This window comes from Brassica napus, chromosome A9 (assembly GCF_020379485.1).
Source record: "Brassica napus cultivar Da-Ae chromosome A9, Da-Ae, whole genome shotgun sequence".
Lineage (NCBI taxonomy): Eukaryota > Viridiplantae > Streptophyta > Magnoliopsida > Brassicales > Brassicaceae > Brassica > Brassica napus.
In genome coordinates this window covers 31,699,428-31,712,310 of record NC_063442.1, presented here as the reverse complement: position 1 = coordinate 31,712,310, position 12,883 = coordinate 31,699,428, and the positions used below count along the sequence as shown (strand labels likewise).

The 12,883-nt window shown below is 37.3% G+C and overlaps 2 protein-coding genes and 1 non-coding gene across 3 annotated transcripts; 1 reads left to right on the top strand and 2 right to left on the bottom strand.

Moving 5' to 3' along the window:
- The first annotated feature begins 3,690 nt into the window (after positions 1-3,690).
- Positions 3,691-5,649, top strand: LOC106451239 (probable protein phosphatase 2C 9). Its single transcript, XM_013893133.3, has 6 exons — positions 3,691-3,801; positions 3,874-3,961; positions 4,120-4,359; positions 4,570-4,846; positions 4,925-5,079; positions 5,168-5,649. Exons 2-6 carry the CDS (start codon positions 3,926-3,928, stop codon positions 5,303-5,305), a joined length of 846 nt encoding a protein of 281 aa, XP_013748587.1. The 5' UTR covers positions 3,691-3,801; positions 3,874-3,925; the 3' UTR covers positions 5,306-5,649.
- A 41-nt stretch (positions 5,650-5,690) lies between these two features.
- On the bottom strand, positions 5,691-7,738 carry LOC106451240 (14-3-3-like protein GF14 epsilon). The gene is made up of 7 exons (XM_013893134.3): positions 7,525-7,738; positions 6,711-7,017; positions 6,542-6,629; positions 6,324-6,433; positions 6,094-6,242; positions 5,962-5,996; positions 5,691-5,876 (listed from the first exon to the last, which is right to left on the bottom strand). Exons 1-7 carry the CDS (start codon positions 7,589-7,591, stop codon positions 5,871-5,873), a joined length of 762 nt encoding a protein of 253 aa, XP_013748588.1. The 5' UTR covers positions 7,592-7,738; the 3' UTR covers positions 5,691-5,870.
- Positions 7,739-9,682: 1,944 nt separating this feature from the next.
- TRNAM-CAU lies at positions 9,683-9,767 on the bottom strand. The gene is given in 2 exon segments: positions 9,683-9,718; positions 9,730-9,767. It is a non-coding gene; the product is annotated as a tRNA-Met (tRNA).
- Positions 9,768-12,883: the final 3,116 nt, after the last annotated feature.

Sequence of the window (12,883 nt, the reverse complement as noted above, 5' to 3'; positions counted from 1 at the left end):
ATAATAATAAGGTTATAAAAGAATTTGATGTTTGGACTCATTTGTATATGAAAGGGTTTTTACGTAATTATAAAGTTTGGTACCTTCATGGGGAAACTGGTTATGAATATGGTAGTACTAGCGAACCTCAGCCTGTTAGTGAACTTCAGCCTGATATTAGGTTAGAAGAACCTAGAACGGATATAGATTATGGTGTAGGTACTGAGCAGATGGTACATGATCATTATAGAGGGTAAGAACCAAATCCCGAATCTAGGAGATTTTTTGACATGTTGGATGCAGGAAAACAGCCTTTGTATCAAAATTGTAGAGATGGTCATTCAGTCTTACCATCTGCAACTAGATTAATGGGTATTAAGACAGACTATAATTTGGCTGAAGAATGTATGGATGCGATTACTGATTTTGTCAAAGGTATTCTACCTGAGGATAACCTTGCACCGGGTTCATACTACGAGGTTCAGAAACTTGTAGCCGGTCTTCAACTACCGTACGAAGTGATAGATGTATGTATTGACAACTGCATGATCTACTGGAGAGCGGATGAGACACGGAATGTATGCAAATTTTGTGGGAAACCTCGTTATCAGGAGACAAGGGGAAGAGTTCCGATCCCGTTCAAAAGAATGTGGTATTTGCCTTTGACGGAAAGATTGAAGAGGTTGTATCAGTGTGAGCGCACATCAAAAGCAATGAGATGGCATGCAGAGCATTCCACAAATGGTGAGATTAGACATCCTTCAGATGCGAAGGCTTGGAAACATTTCCAGACAACATATCCAGAATTTGCGGAAGAGAGAAGAAATGTTTATCTTGGATTATCTACTGATGGTTTCAGCCCGTTTGGAAAGCATGGAAGACAGTATTCTCTATGGCCAGTTGTTGTGACCCCGTACAACTTACCGCCGAGCTTGTGCATGCGACGAGAGTTTTTGTTTCTCTCAATTCTCGTCTCTGGTCCAGATCATCCTAAAAGATCACTAGATGTGTTTCTTCAACCACTGATATATGAGTTGCAACAACTATGGGCGCATGGTTTTGAGACATACGATGTTTCGTGCAAAGAAAACTTTCAGATGTGGGCAGTACTTATGTGGACAATAAGTGACTTTCCAGCATAAGGTATGTTATCTGGATGGACAACACATGGGAGGATATCATGTCCATATTGTCAAGATGTCACAGATGCTTTCCAACTAAAGAACGGAAGGAAAACGTGTTGGTTTGACTGTCACAGACGATTTCTACCACCTGATCATCCATACCGCAGGAGTAAGACTTCGTTTACGAAGAACAAGCAGGTGTTTGATGGTCCACCTGAGGAAGTTAGTGGGGAAGATTTGTTGAAGCAGTTTAGGGATTTTGATGCAGAAAGGACGCCAGATGTAGGTGGACATGAAAACATTCGAGTCAGTGCGGTTGGAGAGCTACATAACTGGCACAAAAAGAGTATTTTCTGGGATCTGCCATATTGGGAGAGTCATCTATTGCGGCATAATTTAGATGTCATGCATATTGAGAAGAACTTCTTCGACAATCTGATGAACACAGTCCTTAACATCCAAGGTAAAACGAAGGATAATTTGAAGTCAAGGTTGGATTTAGTCGATATCTGTGATCGTTCTGAACTTCACGTTGATGAGAACGGTACGGCCCCTTTTCCCATTTATCGGCTGGATGGTGCTAGAAAAGAAGAGTTCTTTGATTGGATTACAGATAAAGTGAAATTTCCTGACGGATATGCATCAAATTTGGGGAACTGCGTTGATAGAAGCGAAGGAAAGTTTAGTGGCTTGAAGAGTCATGATTGTCATGTAATTATGCATCAATTTTTTTTTATTTGTAGTATTATGTTTTTTTCCATTAATTAACTCGTTAACTAACTTGTATTTTTTTTAAAGGTTCACCAAGTCGAAAAATGGCATTAGCAGGAGCATCAACCAGATGATGTACTCCATGCTTCGTTTTGGATATTCAAAGTGGAGTGTGATTCCTTTCGAAGAACGAGAGTTGTGGTTTCGTCAGTTTGCGGTAAACTCTTCATTTTTTTAAAGTATTTACATTTTTTTAAATATATTTACTTATTAAATTATGTTTGTTTTGTAGCAAGAGTTCAACTGGCACTCCGATCTCACGGAAACAGTCCGTAAGAAATTCAACGAAAAGGCCATGGACTCTTATACGAAGCAGATAAACGCGTGGAAGACAGTTTGGCAGAAGAACAAGAGGCCACGGTTCATCAACGGGACGGTGTGGGAGCAGTTGATAGTTCATTGGGAGAAGGAAGAAACTGCAGAGACGTCTTCTAGGAACTCCAAGAACCGGAAGAGCGATCATGGCGGGAAAGGTATGTATGTGCACAACCTCGGCGCTTGCTCTATGTCTACTAAGGAGGATGAACTTGTAAGTTTTTTTTTATTATTTATCTTTATATTTTTTAAATAAATATTTTATATATTCCTTGGCTAATAATGGCGATTTTTTAGATAGAAGAAAATGACGGTAATCCCGTTGATCATCTCCAACTCATTAAGGTGGCTCACACTAACAAGAAGACGGGTCAAATTCAGGATCTCGTGATCAAAGGTGTCGTTGATTTGGTGGAAGCTGAAATAGCAACTCAATCTCAGCCTCTCTCTGATGACGGCGATTCTACGGGAGCTTCAACCAACTTGTCCCTATTGCAAATAAATGAGATGGTTGAAAAGGTAATTTTTTTTATTAATATATTTTTTTTTATAATGTCGATTACTAATTTGTCCATATTTACTAACTTTAAATATTTTTGTAGGCGGTTCCTAAAAGGAAAGGAGGCCGTTTAGTTGGGTTGGCCCGCCGTGCTTCTTCGTATCCGGCATCTTCTTCGCAAGCTCCGTATGCCGATCCCATGATTCTCGAGGAGCTACATGACAAAGATGAACGGATTGGGGGCATTGGAAGAGCAGAACACCACTATCCTTTCTGAGAATGCCACTATCCGTTCGGAAAATGCCACTATCCTTGCTGAGCTGGCATCCCAGAAGAAGTTCAACGCCGAGATAATGCAGAAGCTAGATCGTTTGATGTCTTCGAGTTCTTAGTTTTTTTCAGCTTTTTAAAACTTTCTGAATGTTTTTTTTTTCGTTTTACATGAATTTTAAATTTTCTGAATGTTTTTTTCTATTTCGGTTTGTATGAATTTAAATTCTATAATATTATTAGTTTTAAATTTTAGATTTTATTTATTTATTAATTAATTTTTCATATAAAAAATATATATAAAAATGCAAAATTAATTCTTATTAAAATTGATATATTCCGACGAACTGAGGCCTCGGAAAAAACCGACGGACTATGATTCGTCGGAAATTACCGATGGACTATGATTCGTCGGAAATTACCGACGGACTATGATTCGTCGGAAATTACCGATGGACTATGATTCGTCGGAAAATACCGACGAATCTTAGTCCGTCGGTATTTTCCGACGAATCATAATCCGTCGGTATTTGCCGAGGACTTCGTTGGTCGGTATCTTCCGAGGATCCGTCTCCGTCGGTATATAGTTTTTCCGATGAACTCTGGTCTCGTGTGTCCGCATCGGAATATCGTCGGAAGTTCGTCAGAATGACATTTCTCGGTATTCGTCAGAAAGTCGTCGGAATGTCTGACGAAATTCCGACGAATCCTTTTTTCCGACGAAATCATGAAATTATTTTTGTTTCTTCACTCAATCAATATATATAAACAAAATTTCGCGTAGAAAAAAAGACATTAACGAGACTTGGTCGCAGAGAAGACTCGTAGGGTTTTTATTTCCAGGTAAAGACTCGCCCCTTTTCGATTTGTTTATACGAGCAGCTGAATGATGATTATCCCCAATTTTTTTTCCAGGTTTTGATTCTGCTTCGTGAATTTTGAAGACATAATAATTCTTCGCTTTCAAATGGGAAAATTTTGTTGCTTCCCTTCCTCTTCCGAGGTACCTTTTTTTAATTTTTAATTTTGAGATTGATTTAATTGTTTGTCTTTTTTCTTTTTTAGGATTGATGTGTGTTTTCAAGTGTTTCTGCAATGTTTGTTCTGTTATAAAGTGTAAAGTTATGAGCTTTCGCTTTCTTGGTTTGGTTAATTTAAAAGGTTGTGGGAGGACAATCATCATCTCGATCTGGTAAAGGAAGAAGTGGTGAAGGTTTGGTCAAGTACGGCTTTAGTCTAGTCAAAGGCAAAGCTAACCATCCCATGGAGGATTATCACGTCGCTAACTTCATCAACGTCCAAGACCATGAACTTGGTCTTTTCGCTATCTATGACGGTCACATGGGTCCCACTGTCCCTGCCTACTTGCAAAAACACCTCTTCTCCAATATCCTCAAGGAGGTAAACAAAAAAGATTATTACTTCACTCTCTTTTCTCGCGGTCAGGGCCGGTCCTGAGATTTTGGTGGTTACAATTTAATAAGGGTTTATATATATAAATTTGGGGGTCATAGATCAAAGATTCACTAGACTGTGCTCAGGTTCGGCCCTGCTGATGGTTTTAAGAGATTGTGTGTAATTATATGCTTTTTTGTTTTTGTTTTTGTTTAGGGAGAGTTTTGGGTTGATCCTCGAAGGTCTATACAAAAGGCTTATGAGAAGACAGACCAAGCCATTCTATCTAACAGTTCTGACTTGGGTCGTGGTGGTTCTACGGCTGTTACAGCTATACTGATTAACGGGAGGAGGTTGTGGATAGCTAACGTTGGCGATTCGCGAGCCCTTCTTTCTCAAGGAGGTAGGACAATGCAGATGAGTACTGATCACGAGCCTCGTGCTGAAAGGTCGAGTATTGAGAATAGAGGTGGATTTGTATCCAATCTACCAGGTAAACAGAGAAAGTCATCTGATGAGTTGAACCATTTCTTGATTATGTATGTAAAAATGAGTTGTGATTTTTTAATAGGTGATGTTCCTCGAGTGAATGGTCAGTTAGCGGTGTCTCGTGCCTTTGGAGATAAGGGGCTTAAGACGCATCTGAGTTCAGAGCCTGATATTACAGATGCTTATGTTGATAGCCAGACAGATGTTCTTGTCCTGGCAAGTGATGGCATTTGGAAGGTAATGAAATGGCATCTTATTCTTCTTCTTGTGTATATTATTATAAAAAGTGTTAATCTGTTTTGTTAACTGATTTGTTGAAATGAAGGTGATGTCAAATGAAGAGGCAATGGAGATAGCTAGGAGGGTGAAAGATCCACAGAAGGCGGCCAAGGAACTAACAGCTGAAGCATTGAGAAGAGAGAGCAAAGACGACATATCTTGTGTCGTGGTCCGATTCAGATGACAAACTATTGAGTGGACTGGTTACATTTTCAATCAAGATTCATCAGGGACAAGCTGGTTGCGCTGGAATCGAATGTGATGATTTTGTTTCAGTTTCTGACACAGCTTCTTGCTATAGCTTTATAATGGATTCGTTGTTTGTGTAAATTTGTGGGGTTTAAAAGACAAAGCAGAGGAAAATGAGTTGGTGAGGTGATGGGATAGTGTTATTATTGGTTGGTTCTTATTAGGTTTATCTTTTAATTATGTGAAAAATACTTTTGTATTAGGTTTGAATTTGTTAAACAAATATTTGCTGTTTGTATGACATTTATATTTGACTACTTAAAAGTTCTTAGTTCGTTACTAAGTGTGGAAAGCAAAACCCAAAATGCATTGTGTATCAATTCAACAACAAAGAAGCAAACTAATAAGTGATAAGAGTTGAAGATACGCAGTGTTCAAGTGCAGTACGTCAAAGATCTGAAAACATCATCAAAAAACAAAAAAAAAAAAAAAATACACAATCTAGAGCAAACGAGGCTTGCATCAAGAGTTGTTTCTCATCTCACAGAGAAGTCAGGACTTCAGTTCTGCAATGATTCAGTACTTCCATGAACATATACTCTTTTTTAAATTAAGCTTTAAAACTATTTAACAAAAAATGGCTTCTCATACCTCTTCCTGAGGCTCATCACCTTTGGCTCGCTCGTCTAAGACAACAACAAAAAATAAAATAAAAAGTTAATATTGAGCTAAGATTGTCAAGAGAGGCAGATAGGGAGGTACAGATTAAAATAAAAACATTACCTCCTTCCTCAGGAAGGTCTGAAGTCCACAAGGTGAGATTGTCTCTAAGTAGCTGCATGATAAGAGTGCTGTCCTTGTATGATTCCTCGTTCAGGCTGTCAAGTTCAGCTATTGCATCGTCGAATGCTTGCTTAGCCAATTGACATGCGCTGCACAACACATAGTTTCAAACTGTTAGAAAGTGACACAATCCGATTCTGTTGTATGATATCTCCAAAACAAATCAAAACCTTTCAGGAGAGTTTAAGATCTCATAGTAGAAAACAGAAAAGTTCAACGCCAAGCCGAGTCTAACTGGATGTGTTGGTGCCAATCCAGTCTCCGCAGCAGCAACAGCAGCCTACATCCGCCATTACCAAACATATTGTTCAGCTTCATAATTAAGAGGGAAGGTACAAACAACCAAAAACTAAAAAAATAAACAAGACAGAACATGATCCAAGTATACCTTATATGCCTCAAGAGACTGATCTGCGGCTTCCTTGCGTTCAGCACCAGAACTGAACTCTGCCAGATATCGATAATAATCTCCTTTCCTATATACAAAAGTACTCATGAATCTCAGACCCATTAAACAACTTCATTTTTAGGACAAAACATAAGAAAGGATGACTCACATTTTGTAGAAAAACACAGTGGACTCCACAGCAGTAGACGACGGAATGAGATGTTTATCGATGACAGACAAGATGTCATTACAAACTTTAGCAAGCTCGTCTTCAACTTTCTTTCGATAGTTCTGAATCCTCTTGACATTCTCCTCGTTCCCCTTGGACTCTTCCTTCTGCTCGATGGATGATAGTATTCTCCACGAAGCTCTCCTTGCCCCAATCACGTTCTTGTAACCCACAGACACAAGGTTCCTCTCCTCTACCGTGAGCTCCACATCAAGCTGAGCTACTTTCTTCATCGCCTCAACCATCTCTGCAAACATCAATTTCAAAAAAAAACATAAAAAGTTATTTCAAACTATCCACCAACGTATTAGCACCATAACAGAACCTGAGATTAATGGAGTTTGAACCTATAATAATACATATATTTTTTTCTAATTAATATGAGGGATAAATGATTAATTAGGCGCTTTATATAAGATTTTTAATTAAGCGGACATCTAAACCGATTTTTAGAAAAATTGTTTCATTTATATATATTAATAAACTACTAAAATGTTGAGGGTCCAAGCAAATGTTTAGTCTACATGTGATCTGATTAGCACAGACACATGGTAAGAGGATTACTCAAGAGCTCGTCTAAAACTAGATCAAGTAACATCCTAGAGAAGACAAATCCCTGAGAGTGTGCAAAAACAAAACTAGACGAACAAAAATATTCATAGGAGCAAAAAAAAAGGATCTGAGCTTCGGACACATTTGGTCTGTTCATTTTTTTTGGTCGGAACAGTAGAGAAGGATCGAAAACGGTTCATACCATCGTATCGCTCGGTTTGCTCAGAGAGCTTGGCCAAGTAAACATGCTTTTCCCTCTCAGTCTCCATGGATGCTTCTTCTTTCTTTCTTCTCTTCTCTCTGGACGCTCGATTTGATTTTTGGGATTAGTGGTAACCCTAGGATGGTTTGATGCTGCTAATATACGGGCCGTTGGATCTGTTCAACTAACTCAGATACTAAACTTTTTGAAATTATAAAGTAGTCTCAATGGTTTTTGTTTTTGCTTATAAATACCCAAAACTAAAGACATTGTTCAATCGAACCCTTCAAATTTTAAGGTTTGCAAGTAAAGAAGAATGCAAAAAAAGACTAACGTGCGTGACAAACGGAGAGAGACACGTCCTCTTGTCGACCATGAGGATTTGTTCTTTTCAATACTAGTACAAAACAAAATATTATTGAAATGTTTTTTTAACTTGAAGAAATTTTGTACGATTTTAAACTTTTTTTTGGTTTTTGCTGTGTATGGTGAAAAACATATACACCTCGCGAATTACTAGTTTCAACTTTCAACTTGAAGAACATTTGGACCATTTGGTTTCTGTCAACTGTTTTGTACATGTACCTTTTAGAGTCTATATATATCCTGGATGTGTAAACATGCTTTTGGTTGCATGAAACGCAAAATCTGAACTATAAATAAAGCAACCATTCCATTAATATAAACAAATTCTGATGATTTTTATTTTGTGCTGAATAATTATGTAATTATAAATTTTGGGACACATTATAAACGATTTTACACTAGACAATTATATACGTTTGACAATACTCTTTACACCATGATAAAGATATTTTGTAAGTATGTTTTTATTAATTTGTATAATTTGTCTTTTTGAGACTCAAAACTTGGATATCTAATGTAGAAGTATTAATGAAGATCGATAGATTATTTACACCGAAAAAAAAGATCGATAGATTAACGGAGCTTCCACAGTTGAATTGCGGTTTCTCTCTCCTTTTGCTCTGTTCCATTTCTTTCATTCGACACAGAGGAAGTGATGAGATGAAACCTCGGCCAGTGTTTTACGGCGAAATTCCGTCCTAGGTTAGGTCTCCACGGTGGTTTCCGGCGCTCGTTTCCGACAACCGGATGGCTTCCTTAGAATCGGTTGTCGGGTTTTGGCTCTAGCGGCGTATCTGTCTCTTCGATGGCCGCTAGCACTTGGCTCTGGCGGTGCATCTTTCTTTCCGATGGCCGCTAGCACTTGGCTCCGGCGTCTCACTTGCAACTTCGGTGATGACGGCGGCTTCACTTCGGGTTTTTCCCGGATTGTATCATCCTCTGCCTTTTCGACTTCCTCTGTGCTGTCGCCTTCAGAAAATCGATGTTGGAGCATGGGTTGTCGATTGATGATGCAGAGGTATTTTGGCTTCGCCTTTTGACGTGTACGGTGGCTCCGATTGTCGGATTTGCTCTCGGTTTGGCCGATTTGATGCGTTCCGGTTATGTTGTTCCGGCGTCTTTGGCTTCGGTGTGGTGGCTCCATAATTTCTAAAGTCGTCCGACGGTCTCTACTTATTCGACGGCCTGTCTCCGGTATGTTCCGGTGGTCGTTGATGAGAAGTTCTGGTGACGACTTTCTTGTCGTTGGTGACGTGTCTCGTCTCTTTTTTACACGTGCCCCTTCCGCTTCTGTAGCACGCCGCGTGGAAAGTTGATGACTCTCCGTTATCCCTTTGGGCTTTTTTGATTTGGGCCGGTGGGTCTCTTTGTCTGTTCGTTGGTTTTCGTCTGGCTTGCCATTTTGGGCTTTTGTATGTTTCCTTTGGGCTTTGCCCTTTGCTAATAATATCTCTTAGTGGAAAAAAAAAGATTAACGGAGCTTCCACAATTTCAATGAGTCGAGCAGTTGAGTGCGCTGCTCTTTGACTTTTTAATTGGTCATGCTAGTTCGGTTTTGCCAGTTCAATCACGACAACGGATAATATTGTGGGCTACTAAGAGGCCCCAGTCGCTGGGTCATATGTAACGAGTTCTCAAATGTTGTCTACTTGCATCTGCTTCGTTGTTTCTCTGTTTGATTGCTTTGTCTTTGTGATGCTGACGCATTCCGTCACAGGTAAGGTTAATTGGATTCTTGGGCAAATAAGTAGTATTGAATTTGGGCCAATCATGTGCGAAAAGGAAAAATATTTGGGACGAGAGAGGCTCGAACTCTCGACCTCAGGATCACTCAATAGCTATGAGACCTACGCGCTAGCCAACTGCGCCACCGCCCCATTGTTGTTAGCTTTAATATGTGAAGTCTTTTTGTAATTCTGTTTTCAGTTTGTAGTTCTTTTATATTCTCAACATATATAGACAATACCTCAAATATAATTGATGTTGCATGATTACACTTTTCTATCGTCGACGTCATGATCTCTTTTCTTCAACATATTCCCTAACCCTAAGTCGTAGCCCGACACTATAGTATTTTGTAGAAGCGGATTTAAGTTTTATCAATATTTTAAATTAATTTAAAGTTTTATAAAGCCTATTACTATTAGCCAGCGTCGTTAACAAAAAAGCAGCCAAAATTGTTATAAAAGACTATCTATAAAAGGTTTGAAAAAAACGACTATCTATAAAAGGTTTATATATTTAACGATAAACAAGAAAAGTATAAGCGTACACACATCATTTTTCTATCAGTAACATACATTATATAGATTTACACCCATATATGCTAACACATCAATGATTCGAACATAAACCACTCTGCGTTTACGGATATATTTTTTCGTATTTAGTGCAAGAGAGAGACAGCTAATGGAGATAAAATAATGACAGGAGGAGGTTCCACGTGGAGGGATCTGCCAGTTCACGAATTCTCTTTTATGCTGCTTCTTTAATCTCCACTCCAACTATCTCCTCTTTCGACATGCTGGCAAACTGGCTCCACTTTCTTTTTCTCTTTATTGCCAAGCAAATATCCTTATTGGCTGACCAAACAAATGTTGTCATCAACCAACATTTTCATATAAAATTTCTCTTAAAAATTTCCGCCATTTTCTATCCATAATTTGATCAGAGCTACCAATGAATAGGTTGGTATGAGAAATGACATACATTTTTTTTTTGGGTCAACTACACAGTTATCTATATACAATCTGATTCTGCTCAATATAATAGTTATTGTAAAATGCAAACGGGACTCATGTAGATTATTGATAGTGGGGTTTAGTAATAGTTTGCATAAGAAAAGAAGAGAAAAAAGGGGGTTTAAAAGAGGGATGGTCGTTATTGGGTGCTTGCATGCGTGCGGGGGACTATGTAAAGCTGTTTCTCTCATTTTTTTTTTAATAAAGTAAGCTGTTTTGCTCATGTGATCTTCTCAATTCTTTTGCCTTCCACTTTCACATATGTATATGCCCCTTACAACAGTATTTGCATTTATATATCCTTGTTAGTTTTACTCTTTTTACTATGTGTTTACTTTTGTTTTGATAAATAAGAGAGTATGAATCGGGCCTCGTGGTCTGGTGGTAAAGGAACCTCGGCTGAGGTGCCTGCCATCACGAGTTCGAGCCCCGACCACAGCGGATTTAACATGGTTTTTGTTTGGTTTCCAGGACCTTTCTCACCAATTCCAGTTGGACGCGGTGAGATAGTCGGACTAAGTGAAGAGGTTCGGGTACCTGGATTATCAAAAAAAAAATAATAATAAAAGAGTATGTGTCTATCTCAAAGATATGGCTTTCGTCCCTACAAGAACTGTTCTATACGTTTAATGTACGTGTAATCACCGACTCACCGTAGACGCAAAATATTGCTTCAATATTTACCCCTGCCAATATAAGTACATTCTTGTTACATGAACGTATCATAATTTATTATATACCTACTAGATGTCGTGGTGTAAAACCATAATGTTTGGTATTTGCAAATTTTCAGTTATTATTCAAAGTTTTCTCCTAAAGAACTAATTCCAACTTATCATAATATGTGCACTAATAAACTCCTTCTGTTTCATAATAAGTGTCATTCTAACATTTTTTTCTTGTTACACAAAAAATGTCACTTTATAATTCCAATGAAATTACACTTATTTTCAACTAAAATCAGAGGGGTTTGACTCCATTCATGCAAAACATTTGAATGGGGCCCCCACTTTTGTGGGACCTCTTTTTTAAAAAAAATTTTTTTGTATAAAATAAATATATAAATGTTTAATGTAAAATAGAAAAAATGATAAAATAAACAGATTTTAAAAATTATAATTATATAAAAAATTTATAATAGACTAAAAATATTCTTTTAAAATTTTAAGTAAACAAAAAATGTTTTATCTTAAAAACAATTTCAAAAAAAATTCAAAAAATTATCTTTAAAAAATTAAATATTTTTTTTATTTTGGATAGGACCCCCGGAATCTCAAGCCCGGCTCTGCTAAAAATTAATTGCAAACTACATTGATTTTATAAATAATTTTATTTCTCTCAAATACTATTGGTTAGAGAGGTATAATTAATAACAACTTACATAGATTTTAATTACTTTCTTAATCTGTGTGAAAAATGTCAAAATGACACTTATTCAGAAACAGAGATAGTATATTTTAAAAAAAGAATTATGTATCTTTGAATCAAATCGGCCATAATTAGACAACCACATCAAGACGATTAATACTATATTAGTTGATTCATAACAAACTCTACATCTAATTTATTATCTGGCACTAATAAAACAACTGGTTAGGGATTTGTAGAGTTTATTTATAGTCTACTTATATGTGTGTGTGTGTATATATTGCCGTGTATCATATAGTCTGATATCAATTAGGCATTTTATAAACAAGGGACGAGAAATTTCTACAGGAATATATATACTCAAACTTGAAACGATCCGATCCCTTCATCAGGTTCCACTTACCCCTTTATGACTTGGTGGATATAACAATGGACTTCCACTAATCTTGAAAAGTCAATACTAATCCAATCGGCATAATCATCATGAGTATTTGTCTAATTCTTGATGTCAAAAAAAAAAGAGTATTTGTCTAATTTCTACACACATTAATTACCTTTCATATTTTTGCTATGGTATGTTTTTTTCTTTTAACATCGAAGCTGGTGTTGGTGCTTAACTTTGATCTCATATAATTTCAGTCAGCTTATGATCAAGAGAATTAATGTCAAGTACATCATACTACGTGATAGTAAGGAATATATATATGAGTTTTCAATATTTGACAAACAAGATGCAAGCTGCATTGAAAATTTAAGATTGATTATATATTGTTTTCACGAAAAGAAATCAAGGGATGAACCAACCCAAGGATGAGAGCTATACATAGAAGAACAAAAATAATATAATCAACCAACCCAAAATAGAACATGGGTATGATCTATGA

Excerpts from the sequence above, each read along its gene's own strand:
- LOC106451240 (XM_013893134.3), bottom strand. The coding sequence starts at position 7,591 with ATGGAGACTGAGAGGGAAAAGCATGTTTACTTGGCCAAGCTCTCTGAG. Across the intron at positions 6,630-6,710 it reads ACTGTGTTTTTCTACAAAAT|GAAAGGAGATTATTATCGAT; the intron begins GTGAGTCATCCT and ends TTTTGTATATAG. Across the intron at positions 5,997-6,093 it reads AGACCTTCCTGAGGAAGGAG|ACGAGCGAGCCAAAGGTGAT; the intron begins GTAATGTTTTTA and ends TTGTTGTCTTAG.
- LOC106451239 (XM_013893133.3), top strand. The coding sequence starts at position 3,926 with ATGGGAAAATTTTGTTGCTTCCCTTCCTCTTCCGAG. Across the intron at positions 4,360-4,569 it reads TCTCCAATATCCTCAAGGAG|GGAGAGTTTTGGGTTGATCC; the intron begins GTAAACAAAAAA and ends GTTTTTGTTTAG. Across the intron at positions 5,080-5,167 it reads CAAGTGATGGCATTTGGAAG|GTGATGTCAAATGAAGAGGC; the intron begins GTAATGAAATGG and ends GTTGAAATGAAG.